Source organism: Lontra canadensis, unplaced genomic scaffold (assembly GCF_010015895.1).
Source record: "Lontra canadensis isolate GAN:19392208 unplaced genomic scaffold, GSC_riverotter_1.0 scaffold38, whole genome shotgun sequence".
Classification (NCBI taxonomy): domain Eukaryota; kingdom Metazoa; phylum Chordata; class Mammalia; order Carnivora; family Mustelidae; genus Lontra; species Lontra canadensis.
Window position 1 is genome coordinate 4223406 of NW_022631032.1, and position 14421 is coordinate 4237826.

At 47.3% G+C, this 14421-nt stretch overlaps 1 protein-coding gene across 2 annotated transcripts in view; it reads left to right on the top strand.

Annotated features, from left to right (window-relative positions):
- The first annotated feature begins 8783 nt into the window (after positions 1-8783).
- SLC12A8 (solute carrier family 12 member 8) overlaps positions 8784-14421 on the top strand; it is a 138596-nt gene continuing 132958 nt past the window's right edge. Inside the window, exons 1-2 of one of the 2 annotated variants that reach the window (XM_032869446.1) lie at positions 8784-8906; positions 10011-10105. In XM_032869446.1, coding sequence (XP_032725337.1) covers positions 8801-8906; positions 10011-10105 — 201 coding nt within the window. In that variant the 5' untranslated portion in view covers positions 8784-8800. The remainder of the gene's footprint in view (positions 8907-10010; positions 10106-14421) is intronic. The other variant, XM_032869447.1, reaches the window with a different exon arrangement.

Here is a 14421-nt window from a genome sequence, read left to right on the forward strand (position 1 = left end):
TGACCATTTTCAAAGTGATTTTCTACTTTGAAAACTCAAGGTAGAAAAAACTACTGGGAAAACAAGTTTATAAAAGGACTTAAATGGTAGACAAGGGAACATTTTGAGTTTTTGCATTGTTAACCATTTATTCAGATGAACTTTTAAAATCATAACTTGATGTACCCTAGCTTCTCCCATTCTTAATGAGATTCTGAAACTGATGCTTACGTAAAGGTGGTGAAGGGAGCCAAAGAAATGTATTACCTGTGATAGTAATGATGTTTCTAATGATTTGAATTCTTACTTGCTGGGGTCCAGTATTCATTGAGCATCGATCACCTGCTAAGTAACAAGACCTGTCCTGGATGCAAATAAGAGATGGTTGAGGATACTAATGTCTTCATTTGAGCATCTGAAGGGTATTTATAGTGGTCTCAGTTGCAGGGTATAGTGTTGTACTTTAGATTATGAAAGCAGATACTGAGTGTTAAGATGTGTTTGCTGGGTGTTGTGCTGAGTAACTTACACCTCATTCCTCATCGAATGCGTAGGTAGATTAGGGTAGATCTCTAGAACATACAGTTTTAATAAATTATAAAAGATAGGAAATATATACAGGCCAATACAGTGGGAATAAAGAGCACTGTTAGAAATACCCCCTAACTCAGGGGGTATTTGCCAAACTCAGGATAAAATTCAATGCCAAACTCAGGATAAAATTCAAACCTGGACTGTGAAAAGAAGACAGTAGCCTTTCTTCAGAAGGAAGAATTTATTACTGGAGTGGGAAATTAGCCCTCTCTAGGGAGTTGTAGACCTGAGGGGTACCTACATCAAAGCAGGGAGTTGGAAATGGATGCTAGAGGACGCCTTCCCCGGAAATAGGAGGGCCAACTGAACCAGTGCTAATTAGTCATTTGGGCACAATCATCATGGAGTGGCATTAATACTAATTGAAATCCATTCAAGTCATATACTACTAGTCAGTGCTCCCAGCTCTGATTATGATACCCTTTATGTCAACTTCCACTAACCCCTCATTATCTGATACTCTTTTTCCTTGACTATTTCCTTCAAGGTTTTTGGTCCACTGTAAAATTTACCCTTAAAATTTCAGTATGATAATTTTCCTGTGGTTCTTTATCAAAACTCCAGCACTGTCCTGCAACTTTTGTCATTGGCAACATGAGGGTTAAGACTGGTTGTTAGAGCACAATCTTAAACGGCAGAAAGAGGATCCAACTGAGTAAACACATTCAGAACCACTCTTGGGTTCACTCAGAGGAGACTTTTGCTGAGAGCAGATGTCCCATGCAGTTTGCTGAGTCGGCCCTCACCATGTGAGGGCAGATAATGGTACTCAAAGGCAGTGTAACCAGTGCTGCAAAGGACATGTTTTAATGAATGTAGTGTGATCTTGTTGAGGATGATTGTGAGACAGTAGGGTTGTAGGGTGGGGAGACTCCACTGGCCACACCAGCAGGTTAAGAAGCAGCAAAATGAGCAACAAGAGACTTAGAATCAGGAGACTTAAGGTGTGCCTCTCCATTTGTGTAAAGTTGTGAAGTCACCCTTCCTAAGCCTCAGTGTTTTGTCTGTAAGATGGGGATTAAAAATTCCTCTCAGAACTGCTGTCCAGATCAAAGCATTTGGAATGATTTGTAAGCTGTAAAGCACTAAACATTTCCTAGTTCATATTTTACAAGTGGCACAAAGGGAAAATAGAGCAGAATTGGACAAGTGTTTGGAAGCCTCATTTCATGTAAAGCAGAGCATGGAATAAATTCCTGACTTGCTGATAATAGCATCTTTTCAAAAAAATTTGAAGGTAGGAGTGGGTTTGTCGGGATTTAATTGACCAGCAAGGGAAAACTAGTTAGTGAAGTAGAAGAGATCCATTTTCAGAGCCCCTGAAAGGGGTGCAACATTTTGGAGAACAATGTATATTGTAGTGAATGTTAAAAATTGTCAGTAGACTTGCAGGGTCGGGGGAGGGGCAGAAACCCCGCCTTACAAAAGTCAGAATGAACCGAACCATTCAATCCCAAGCTTTTGGTTAAATCAGGTACAGGAACCTGACTGCTCATGAGGCAGGCAAGAAGCACTACGGACAGTAAGGCTGAGAGGCTGCGGCCAGCCCCACCAGTCAAGAGGAAGGCATGTAGGTCTGTGTGTGTATGTGCTGGACCTGCTTGTTCACCTTTTTCTTTCGCCATTTCTCCTTATTCTTTGGTGTCTCCTTTGTTTTCTTCCTCCTGAAAGACACTGGTATGTGCTGCAGTGTGTATGCACCAGACAGAGACAGCTGACTGATGGTACATAATACCCAGGCTTTCATGCAAGTTAGGTTTATTTACTTTTAAGTCTTTAGTATTACTATTCCAGGAAAATTCAAAATTATTCATCAAGAAAAGACTGTAGGACCCCTGGATTAGTTTGTATGCTTCTCGAGGGCATTTTGTTCACAGAATGTAGAACAGTGCCTCACCCATAAGCAGAAATGAATGAATGAATGAACAATGTTACACAGTAGAAGAGGTGTTAACAGTGGAGGTGTTCGAATTGATGGTGGAGAGTTGATGGTGTTAAGATGATGCCATGATCAGGGAGTCTGGGAATACCAGATTTCTGCGCTTGGCCACAAGCTTCTAAAGAAGATTCCCAGAGGAGACATATGCAAGGATCAATGGCTAGTGGGAAACATGACATCTTACGTGTTTCACCTCTTTCCCAAACCTAATGTAGAGAAGGGCTGAAGGATGTGGCCAGAACTACAGGACTTCTAGAGCCATTTCCTTCCCTGTAGGTCCTTTCCACCCTCTGGCCCCAGAGAAATTAGGGCATCTTCATATATGAGAAGAACAAGTAAAGAACAGGAGGCCAGAATTGCATAAATGAACAAAAGGTCCCTGCATTTTCCCCAGCCCAGTAGCATAGGAATAAAGGGGAAAAGAGGGTGGGGGGCATGTCCACATGTGTGCCCTATTGGAAAGTGACCTTGCTCACTGCTGGGGAGCTCAGTAAATGTTCTATGATGAGATCAGTTGGACGGAAAACTCATGGTGGGCTGGACTTGTGACTATTTCTCAAATCCTTTTGAATCCTCCCTCCCTTTACCCTGACCCTTTACTATGACCACAGTCCCCCTCTAGTCTTGCGTGGGTTCCTACAAGTTTCTGCACGTTGACTCTTGATGGCCTCTGGTCCTTTCTGCAGATAATGCCGAAACCCTTCAGAAGCTTCTCATTTGCTATTTGGATAAACACTAAGCTCCTTACCTTGGCCCTGGTGGTTGCCCACTGCCCACAGCCCCCAGTTGCCCCCAATTTCCCCCACGGTGAGCTCTCAACCTCTCCCATTTGGTCATGTCGCCTTCTGCCACAAAGACTGTTTACACTCTTTTCCTATTAACCCCCAACCCTGACTTCAGCCCCAGCAACATTTCCTCAGAAAAGCTTCTCCTGATCACCCTTCTTAGGTCATAGCCACCCTCTCCCTGTGCCTCCTGCTACCCACCCATTTCAGAGCCCCTCCCCTCCATACAGTTCCTTGCAGCATAGATGGCTGTTTGTCATGACCTGCTTATTAGTGTGAGAATTTGTTCTGAATTCCTGCCTGTCCAGAGCCATCCGGCTCCGCATTGTCTGTCAGCTTTGGGCTCCGTGTTTCGTGGTGAGCAGATACCTGGTGAACATGGTGGAAAGAGAGCATCCAGGCCTCATGAGTCACACCCCAGGGTGCAAAGAGCTCGCAGGTACTGCCGAGGAAGCACTGCCCGGGACTTTGAGGCCCTCTAGATAGAAGCTGTGGGAATGGAAAACTGATCATGTGAGTTTCAAAATGGGAGGATAGATGGTGGATTTTGAAAACAAAGGATGGCTGGATTTCAGTCCTCATCAGATTCTAGAATGTTCATAACAACTCTGTCAGGTAGGCTTGACAGGCCTTATCATTAACTCCATGTTGCAAATGAGGAAGCCAAGGCTTAGACATATTAAAGACCGTGGCAGAAAAGAAGGGCTGGGACCCAAACAAAGGGCTGGGGTGTGACTTCTTTCATCCTGACCCTCGAAGGTCTGCCAGCAGGTCTTCCGTGTAGCGTATTCAAGCAAGCGCTGAAGGCTAATGGCACTGTTGCCACTGTCATTCATAAAACGGACTGGATCCGGCTCATTAAGCTTCTCTCCGCAAGTCCTGTGTTCTCTGCTCCCACTAGATCCTGCCTCAACCCAGATGCCACGTGGCTGCTAGAGGGAGAGTGCCTTCCTCCGGTCAGAGGGCAAACTCCCAGAATCAACAAACAGCCTAGATCCTGGAGGAGAAACAGGATCTCAGCAGGAGCTGAGGACACCTGACAGCAGGAAATTGGCGGCCCCTCCCTCTCCACTTAGCCCTGCCCCGAAAAGCCAGGGCGGAACTCTTCTTCCTGGGGTCCTGCCCCCACCTCTTTGGGAACTGGGAGATCTCACCCTGTGTGAGGGGTTTGGACTTAAGTCAGGTTTGAATTTCTTGAGTTGCCCCTTCCAACTCCCAGTTAATGCCTGCCGTCCCTTCAGACCAGTGTCCTTCTTGCATCCACCGTCTTGAGGTGGAAACACACCTCAACCCTTTTCTGTCTAATCTATTCACCTGGATTAGAGAGGCTTTATTGTGTAGAGGAGAGAGCCTGAAACAGGAACCAGACCTCGGTTCAAATCCTGACTCTGCCCTCAGAGCCAGCAAACTTTCTTGAGTGTGTGCACAATTCCCGTGATTTTTTTTTTTTTAAATAAACATGTTCCAGGGAGATGCATCACAATGACTAGTTAAAAAGAAATATAGATATTATAGGTTACTTATGCTCCCTGAGTAATAGATTTCACAACTTCTCTTTGTCATTGAAAATTTTAATTGGGTTAAGACACCACTGTGGACAGGACATATGCTAAGTATTTTAAGAGAGGGGCAAAAATTGCCCCCGCCCCCAAAACTACTGAACTAGAAATTCCATGGTTTTCAACCTTGGCCGCATCTTAGAATCACCTGAAGAATTGAGAAAATATTGATGCCTTAGCTCCATCCCAAACCTGGGTACTGCTATTTTCTGAAACCATGCCCAGGTGATTATAAAGCCTGGAGAGAGGTCCACCAGACTAGCTGACGCCCCCTCTCATGACCCTTCTTACTCTCGTTCCAGTTCTGATTCTAGGCTGTGAGGTAATTTTGTATATATACATATTTATATCACAATTTAATGTTTTCAACCTGTTTTTACATTTCTATTTTGGTTGACTTTGTCCAAGCTCTGATCCTTCCTCTAACAAATGAAGTCATTTTCCAAGACATGCTTTCTCCTCCAGCCTTCACACACAGGGCAATTCTCAGCACCAACCACTGGAAGGGAAAGAGATGAAGGAGCTTCTGTCAGCAGCTAAGCGGGGTAAGGCCCACAGAGCAACAACTTCACTCTTGTGAACTTCAACTTGAGTCGGATTTGCTACTGAATGGAAGTGAGTTTAAAAACAATATTATGATTTTTTTTATATAACAGTGAAATTAGTAAAAATACTCCCCCCCTCTTTTTTTTAACCAAGGTTGGATGCATTATGTATTCACTATCTTGCTGGATAACAAAGTACCCCAAAATCTTGTGGCTTAAAACAATAAATTATTATGTCTCATGGTTTCTATGGGCAGGAATTCAGACAGAGCACAGCAAGGACGGCTTGTCTTTGCTCTATAATGTCTGGGACCTCAGTTGGAAGAACCTAAAGCTGGGGACTGGAATCATCTGAAGCCTGGTCTCACTTGGCTGGCAGTTGATTGCTGGCTACTGGTGGGAACACCCACATGTGGTCTCCCCATGTGGTCCAGGCTTCCTCACAGCATGGTGGCTGAATTCCTAGCGTAAGTGCTCCGAGAGCAAAGAAGCCAGATGGACTGCCTACTGCTTTTATATCCTAATCTAGGAAGTCAAGCGATGTCACTTCTTCCATTTCTACTATGGGCTGAGGCACTCAGGTCATTCAGGCTCAAGGGTAGGGAACATAGACCCCATCTCTTTTGGAAGGAATGTTAATGTCATATTGCAAGAAGAACCTATGAGATGGGACAGGTTAGTGCAACTATCTTTGGGAAATACTGCTCTGCCCCACATTGTTTGTTTTTCAATTTTCTTACTCATCTCTTTTTCAGATTCCAAACGTAATGTGCTTATTGTAAGAAAAAAAAAAAAAAACCCCTCATTAAAATCCAGAATTTGTCAGGATGCCTGGGTGGTTCAGTCGGTTAAGCTTTGACTTTGGCTCAGTGCCCTGGGATCAAGCCCTGTGCCTGCTCCCTGCTCAGTGGGGAGTCTGCTTCTCCCTCTCCATTTGCCCCTACCCCTGCTTGTGCTCTTTCTTTCAAATAAACAATCTTAAAAAAAAAAACAAAACCTGAATTTGTACACCAAAGTAGATTTCTCTTGCACTTTACCCACTATCTCAATCCCACTCCCTAGAGGTAGCCACTATTAACAGATTGGTGTGTATTTTTCCATACTAACTACATACATATATACACTGCTTTAAAAAAAAACAAACTATACACATTATTCTGCAACCTGCTGTTTTTCCTTATTATGTGATGAACAGAGTTTCATATTAGTTCATATAAATATCCTAATTCTTTTAATGCTGGCTGTCATGGCATGGCTGTACCATAACTTATTTAATCAATCTTCTATTAATAGACATTTGGGATCTTTTTTAAACTATTACAGATTAATGAGGCAATGAACATCCTTATGCTAGGTCAGATGGGGTAGTATCTTAAAAACAGAATTGGTCTGTTCAAAGAATATGCAGGATACTGTATTTCAATACAACAAAAGTGGGTTTTCCTTTAAAGTACCATTGTCATGAGACCAATCTACATTAAGCAAGATACTCCCTTTTTTTTTTCTTTGCAAATTGATGGGTTCCTCTCACTTGAACACAAGAAAAAGAAACAAAAATCTGTTCTTAGGTATGAAAATGCTTAGAAGCTTTGAAGGGAATGTCTCATTTATTTAGAAGGTAATGAGTGACACAGTGTAGGTGGTTATGAGCAGTGGTGTGGATTTCTTTTTCTAATGTCTTTAATTCAGGCGGATTCGGAATCGAATGTGGATTCTTCAAAGTTCATGCGGACGCTTAGAGGGCAGTTCTTCGGAAGAGGATGGCAAACAGGAAACTAGGAACAAAAAAAAAAAAAAAAAAGTGTCCTGTGTGATCCCAAAGTGAATAACACAGATGGGTCTGCTGGCCATACAGAGTAATGCGTGGCCGTCTAGTCGATTGCCATCATCTGACAGTGTCATCCTGCCCACCCATCCATCCTTTATTTACAGCCGGTAATGTGTAATTTATTCTGGTCTTTTCTCTTGCAGAGAAATGTCTTTGTACGTTATTAATGAAAAAACGTCTTTGCCGGGAATGAAGTTCTGACACATTCTACAACATGAATGAACCTTGAGGACATACATACTTAGTGCAATAAGCCAGACTCAGAAGGAGAAATGTTGTGTGACTCCAATTCTATGAACTATCTTGAAGAAGCAAATGCTTAGAGACAGAAAGCAGAGTAAAGGTTATCACGGGCTGGGGAAGGGGGCAGTGAGGAGTTATTGTTTAATGGGTGTAGTGGTAGTTCTGTTTTGGGGTGACACAAAGATACCCTTGATGGTTACACAACAAAGTGCAGGTAATTAATGTCACTGAAATGTACATTTAAGAGTGGCTAAAATGGGGTACATTTTATGTTATGTATCTTTCCACACCAAAAAAGAAACCTTTACTGGAGCAGGAGATGTTGGGGCTCTGTCAGCGTTCCCATGGCTTTGCCTTCCCTTTTGTTTTTAAAAGAACAACCTCTATTTTTAGGGATTTTCACACAAAGGCTCATGTGGGCGTGGGAAGTACTCCCAGCTGCCCTCCTGTTTTCAGAAGCCCACATGGAAGCCTAGCAAGTTATTTAAGGATTAGGATATATGCCAGATTGGAAATGGAGATAATTTAATCTCTCTGTATGTTAATTCAGTTTTTTTCTGCAGGCTGGGGCCCTAGAAATTTGACTTTGCTCCCTAGGGAAAGCTGAAAGCTGAGTCTTGCTGAAGGTGGGGTGGGCAAAAGAATTCCACATTTTTCGAGGTGTGGGGGTTGTCACCGGGTGGGGTAGCCAGCCGCACTTGGGGATCCCCGGAGCGCAGTCTCCTCTCCTGCCCAGAGGCTTCTGCAGCCGCTCAGGGGGCCACGGGGACAGCGTGGGAGTTGCGGGCTCTCCAGCTCCCCGACCTTTCTCACTCTTGTGTGCAGGGCTGGACTACTTCTCTATAGACAGAACTTGCAGTGAGTAGCTCGCGTCCTGTCCCATTTCCCAGGGCTGGGCACCTCAGCTGGTGGCGTTGAATGGGCCGAGGGCTGCAGAGGCAGCGGCGGGTCGAGTGTAGTTTGGAGGCTAGTGGAGCCCCCACTCCCCCCGCCCCCACTCCTGTAACCCGGCCGGGGATCCAGATTCCGGTCCCCTTGTTCCAGGCCCTCGGGGAGCTCGGAGCCCTCCTGGGCGGCGCTAGGGGTGTGGGCTCGACACTAGCGGAGGGAAATCTCTGCAATCCCTCCCTCTCCACCTGGCCCCGAGGCCGGTGCGTGCGGGCGTGGCTGCGGCGACCGTGCCCCGGCGGGACCCGCCTCTCCCGCCCAACAGCTGGGACCCGCGCAGCGCACACCTGGTCAGCCACGTGGCGGCGGGGCGGGCACGGGGCGGGCACCGGGCGGGCCCAGCGCTAGGAGCTCACGGGCCCGGGAGCAGGTGAGGGTGGATGGGGCTGCCGGGTGGGGAGTGCGCTAGGTGGTCCTGCGGAGGGTTTCTCTCTCTGGAGGAGCACTGTTCTGTAGCACGGGGGCCAGGCGTCGCCACCTGCTCAGGTAATCCCCGCCTCTCCCGGGCGCGTGTGCACCTGCGCGTCTGTCGTCAGGGGCCCGGACACGCGCGCGTGTCCCGCCCCGCCCGGAAGAGGGCTGCTGGGTTCTCCCCAGGGTCCCGAGAGCCGGGTGTGGGCTGCTCCATCCGGGGCTCGCCGACGCGCAGGACCTGACCGAGACGTGAGGGGGTTCTGGAGAAGCCGGAGCTGCGGGGGTCGTGGCGTGCACAGCGCGGCTCCGTCAGGACCCGCTGTCTGCGCGTGGGCAGGGGGCCGAGAGGCGCCGGAACCTTTCCGGGCGCCCCTCGCACTCTGCTCGTCTCCGCAGCCCGCCAAATCCTTGCGGTCTCCCTGCTCCCAGCCCCCAGCCCTTTTCCTTAGAATACTTTTGGGGCGCTTTCCCTTCCTCGCCTTCGCTGGCTGCTGTCATTGGTCATGTTCTTCTCACATGACAAACTCTGCCCCCATACCCCTCCCCTCATTCTCCCTTTCCTCCTCCTTCCAATATGTCAAGAGCCCTGTCTCTGTCCCATCCCTGTGCTGGTGAAAGGGGGCACTCGGGCGGGTGCACAAGGTCCCTCCCCTCAAGGAAAGCTGGCTTTGATGCCAAGGGAAGACTGCTCCACTGAGGAGAACCAAGCCTTTTTCGTTACCTGCCCTCCACTCCCCTACCCTTTCTGGCCCTGCTTCAGAGGGGACCCCAAAAAGAACCTCCTAAACTCCCTTCTCCCCCTCTGCTCATCGTCCAATCTACATTCACTCACCACCTGCAACCAGTTCTAGCGAGCCAGTGATGCCCTTGCTGCGGACAGAGGGGTTCACGAAGGTGGGAGAGGAGTGTCCATCTGCATCCTCAAGGACTGGGCAGCCTGGTGGCTGGCTCCAACTGCCATAGCTGGGGCTCTAGGACAGCAAGGTTTGAGCACAGGGAGCTTCTGAAGGATGTGCGGGATATATTTGAGTACCAGAGAGGAAGGAGCTATCTCCAGATGGGGTAAAAAAGGTCCCTTCCTCAGTCAGGGCTGTGTCTGGTGTATACAGGAAGGATAGAGCGTAAGGATGGAGGGAAGAGGAGCCAGCCTGACCATGGATGGTGTTTGCCTTCCAGAGGGGTCTGCCCACCCAGACTGCCAGGACCCCATTTCCAGGAGAATGGCCCAGATGTCTCAAGTGCAGGAGCTCTTCCATGAGGCAGCCCAGCAGGTAGGCTTGCGTGGTGTGGGGGACTGAGAGGGAATGAGGGGTCACCAGACAGGAAGCTGAACAGAAACATTACAGTACCCTATTTTAAAAGTAATTATCTCAGAAGTTTATTTTGGTATTCTGACTTAATCAAGAAAATATTATGGCCAACTGTTAACCATCTGTGTACAGAAAATCTTTGGTATTCTTTGTAGTGGATTTTGAGTTCTGAGCTTCCCTTCCTGCCCCATGGAGGTTTCCATGAATGGACTGAGGACTCATATAATATAAACGCCTTTTACTATTGACTCAAACCAGTGTAAGAAGGTAACTTTATTTTCAAATAACTCATATATGCCGAAGCCAAATGTGATGTAGGAGAGATGTTAGGGTTTGAAGCCAACGGCCAAGAAAGAATTCTTGAGACATATTAAAGCACAGGGACAGGACTCACGAACAGAAAGAGCTGCACCAGAGTCATGAGGAGTGGCCCATTATATACTTCCAAGTTGGGAGAAGGTTAGGAATAGTGTAAGTCTCTAACGAGTTTGGAAGCAAGGTTTCCAGAACCTTAAGGGGGCTAGCTATTGTGGGAAAAGGTAATTTATCACCATCTAATAAAACCTTCATCATGAAACTCTTTAGATATATATCCACTGGTGAGCCATATGCTTGGGGGATGGGGTTTGATTGCCAACATGTATCTTAGGGGGGTTAGAAATAAAGGAAATTTCTGCAAGAATTTTTATATGTTAAAGTTAGACTTACAGGATCCTGGGGATGGGGGTTTGGGCTAGGATTGCCTTTTGCTCTTAGCAAAATATTAACATTAAGGCAGTTGAGTCCCTAGAGGAATGTCACTCTGCCAGTTTCAAGGACTTGTCAATGGGATGTAGGTGGTAAAGAAATTTGACAGTTTTTCTTCTGCCTCGGTTTTCCACATCAAAATGGATTTCTCAATTTTCTGATGGCTGCAAGTTATTTTTTTTTCTTTTCTCCTTCCCCATTGACCATTAGTTATAGTAAATACTCAATAGCAATGGAATTGAAGTGGGTTTCTGCAGAAATACAGTGAATCCCTTAAAAAGTAAAAAGCCGGGCTTCAGTGTTTATTAGGAAACTACCTGCACCGGTCTTTGCTGTTGAAGGATCACCCAACCTTGAGGTTTCCGGTGTCCCTTGGATTTCACTCATACTTTGTAGAGAAGAGCAGAAGGGTTTCTGGCATAAATGGAGGAATGAGCCTGCCAAGAGGGGAGAGCATCAACTCAAGGCCTCACACAGTTCCCAGAGAGCAGGCTCCAGAACCTAAGAGTCCTGAGCCAAAGGGCAGAGGCTGGTGAGGCAGATGGGGTTCTAAATTGATGGGGGCATTCAAACTGGCCAGTTACCCCCTCTTCAGGTTTACAGGTACATGGGGAAAATGCAGCATGGTGGCTGGCGGGGGGCGAGTACCCAGTACAAGGTACTGCCCCTCTTCTCCTGGGCAGGCCCCGGGCTGTAGCCCCTGTACCATTGTACTCCACTCCTCACACCCAGCCCTGGAAGTTTCCATGCTGCTGAGAAGTGAGGGACTGGAGACTTGGTGTAGTTCCTCAAAGCTGTTTCAGAACACCTGCCCAAAGCTATTCGTTCTTAGTGTGGCTGAGGACTTGTAGAGAGACCTTGGTTAATAAGGGGTCTTCCATTTTCTTGAACTTGACTAGCTTCTCCCCATACTTCCCGTGTGTTTTCTTTGGACATGTAAGGCTGTACATGAATGTTTACACACTTAACATGTTATTTGTGGACCCCTTCCAAAATAATGGCTGCTGTGATAGGCACGAAGAAGATACCCAGATGGGAAACATGAGGCTCTTGTCCTCAGGGAGTCCAAAAAAAGAGCCAAGTTAAACATTCTTGGTTCCCTTTGTGAGAGGGATCTGCTGCAACCCTCTCTCCCCTGTTAAGAACCTTCAGTGGCTCCCTGTGTCCACCAGCTGGAGTTTGGCTCCTTAGCAGAGGCCCTGCCCAGGCTGATCCTGCTGGAGTTTCGAGCCTGCATCTTGTTTGTGCCCCACACTCCAGCCAGAGGTCTCCATTCTCCAGGCGCTGTGCTTGTGTCTTTCTCCAGTCCTTGCTGAGACTTCTCACTCAACTGACTGGTCACTGGAACCTTCCTAGTGCCGAAGGCAGTGCCTGGTATGTAAGTGGATGACGACTGTTAGTTGACTAACCAAATCCACAAATAGCGGGTAGCCAAAGGTGAGTTCAATTGCCCTAAGAGAGGCTTGCTTTTAAAACTGTGGTGGCTGCAAGGCCTCTGTATCACCTGTCTCTCCAAACACTGAGGGACTGGACAGCCTTCAGGGTCAAGGCCCTTGGTCTTCACCATCTGCACATTTTGAAACCCACCCCTTTCCTCTGTCTCCCTACACTGTCCTTGTCCTGTCCATGGCACCATTTTTGGATTGGCTTCTAACTTCTTTCTCCACATCGCTACTTAAATGATCCTCTACTAAGGCGCAAATCTGTGCATTTAACTCCTTTGCTTAAAGCCTTTCCATGGCATCTCACTGCCTTCAGAATTCAGCTCAAACTCCTTATCTTGACCCCCACGGCCTCCCGTGACTCAGGTCCCTCTGCTCGAGCTGCAGGCTCTCCCCCCTGCACTGACTGTAGGGCACGGAAACAAATTGCTTCTTTCCGATCTCCCAGAAGGCTGTGAACTCCTTATCTGTTGTCGTATCCTCAGTGCCTGCCGTTGGTGCTCAGCGTATGGGATGTGCTCAGTTAGTACTGGTTCTACTTAACCGAGCTCCCTGGGCTGCCCTTTGCATTAGGTGCTGAGGTATGGTGGAAGTAGAGCATACATGTGGTGAACATTGGAAACACGGCCCAGGCTGAGCCCCGGGCACTTACTACAGAATGAGCATTTAATGCTGCTCACTTAACCCTCAGAGCCACATACTGGAGGGAATAGGATGATTTGGGTCGGACAGCTGAAAGAACAGAGCCATTTGTAACCCAGGTGTGCTTGTTGCCAAGGCCCCAGCTTTAATCCTGTCTACGCTTGGCCTCCCACCCCGGTGGTAGAGCAGAGCCCCCCAGATGGTACGTTGGAGGCCTGTGTGGGGGGCAGATGGCAGGGTGGGTAGCTGACATGTGTGCAAATGACCTCTGGGAGTGGCTGGTCCTCCAGAAGATTCCAGTGAACCTTCTTCTACCTTTACTCTAGCCTCGGGAGTCAGGAATTCTGTTAGGAGTTTTGGAGCTTGGAGAACACAGGAATAAGAAGGCAGCCCCATGCCAAATCCTTTGGTTCAGATCTGCTCTTCTCTTGGTCACTGGGACTGGAAAGTAGCTCTCAAGAAATTCAGCCAGAGTGGGGATGCTTGTGAGTAAGGTGGAGAGGTGAATGGATGGGTTCTTGGTTCCACTTTAATTGTCTTGAGACCAGAGGGAGTAGCTCTGTGTGTGTGTGTGTGTGTGTTGATCAGTACTAACTGGGCCAGCTGAGAAGAGGCTGTAGGTCAGGTTAATTGTGTGGTGTCAAGGGTGCTGATCTAACACTTTGTGACCTTGGACAAGTTATTTAACTTAGGTAAGCCTCTGTTTCCTCACCTATAAGATGGACACAGTAATAAAACCTACCCCAGGGCGTTACAAAGATTAAAAGCAATAATTCATGCTCTCTCTCTTGGGTAAATAAATAAAAATAAAATCTTAAAGAAAGAGATAATTCCTGTAAATATTCAGTGTAGTGCTTGGTTCATAGTAAGAAGCCAGTAAATGTTGGCTAATACTGAAACGAGGGTGAGCAGTATGTATTTGTTCCATAGTGTCGTGATATAAGTAATCAGAAGGTTCAGGGGGGAACCCAGGCGGGACTCAGCACAGCAGAGACCTAAGTCCCAAATGCAGGATTATTCCGGTGGCTGAAGCCAGAATGTGGGACCTTGTCCAGGACAACTCGCTGGGTTGGTGTCTGCTGAGGAGGATGGGACACTTTCTAGACCTAGATGGGTCCAGAGTGGCTTGAGAATGTGTGTGCCTGTGTGTGGTGTGAGCATGTGTGTGTGTGCACGCGCACGTGTGTGTGTATGCGTGTGTGTGTTTGAGAACCAGCTAAGCCTCTGGCAGGAACCAGTCTTATTTTGGGACTCTCTGTCCTCGGGCACTTCACTAACGTGAGGTGTGGTTTGGCGGTGGACTTGAACCTTGGAGGCAGAGTTCCAAAGTCTGACTGTGATGCTGGACGTGCTGGGTCCTCAGGCAAGTTATTCAGGGCTCCCCGTCTGCCTCCACAACTGTGAGATGGGGAGGCAGTATCTGATTTTCAGGCTTTTGTGCCATAT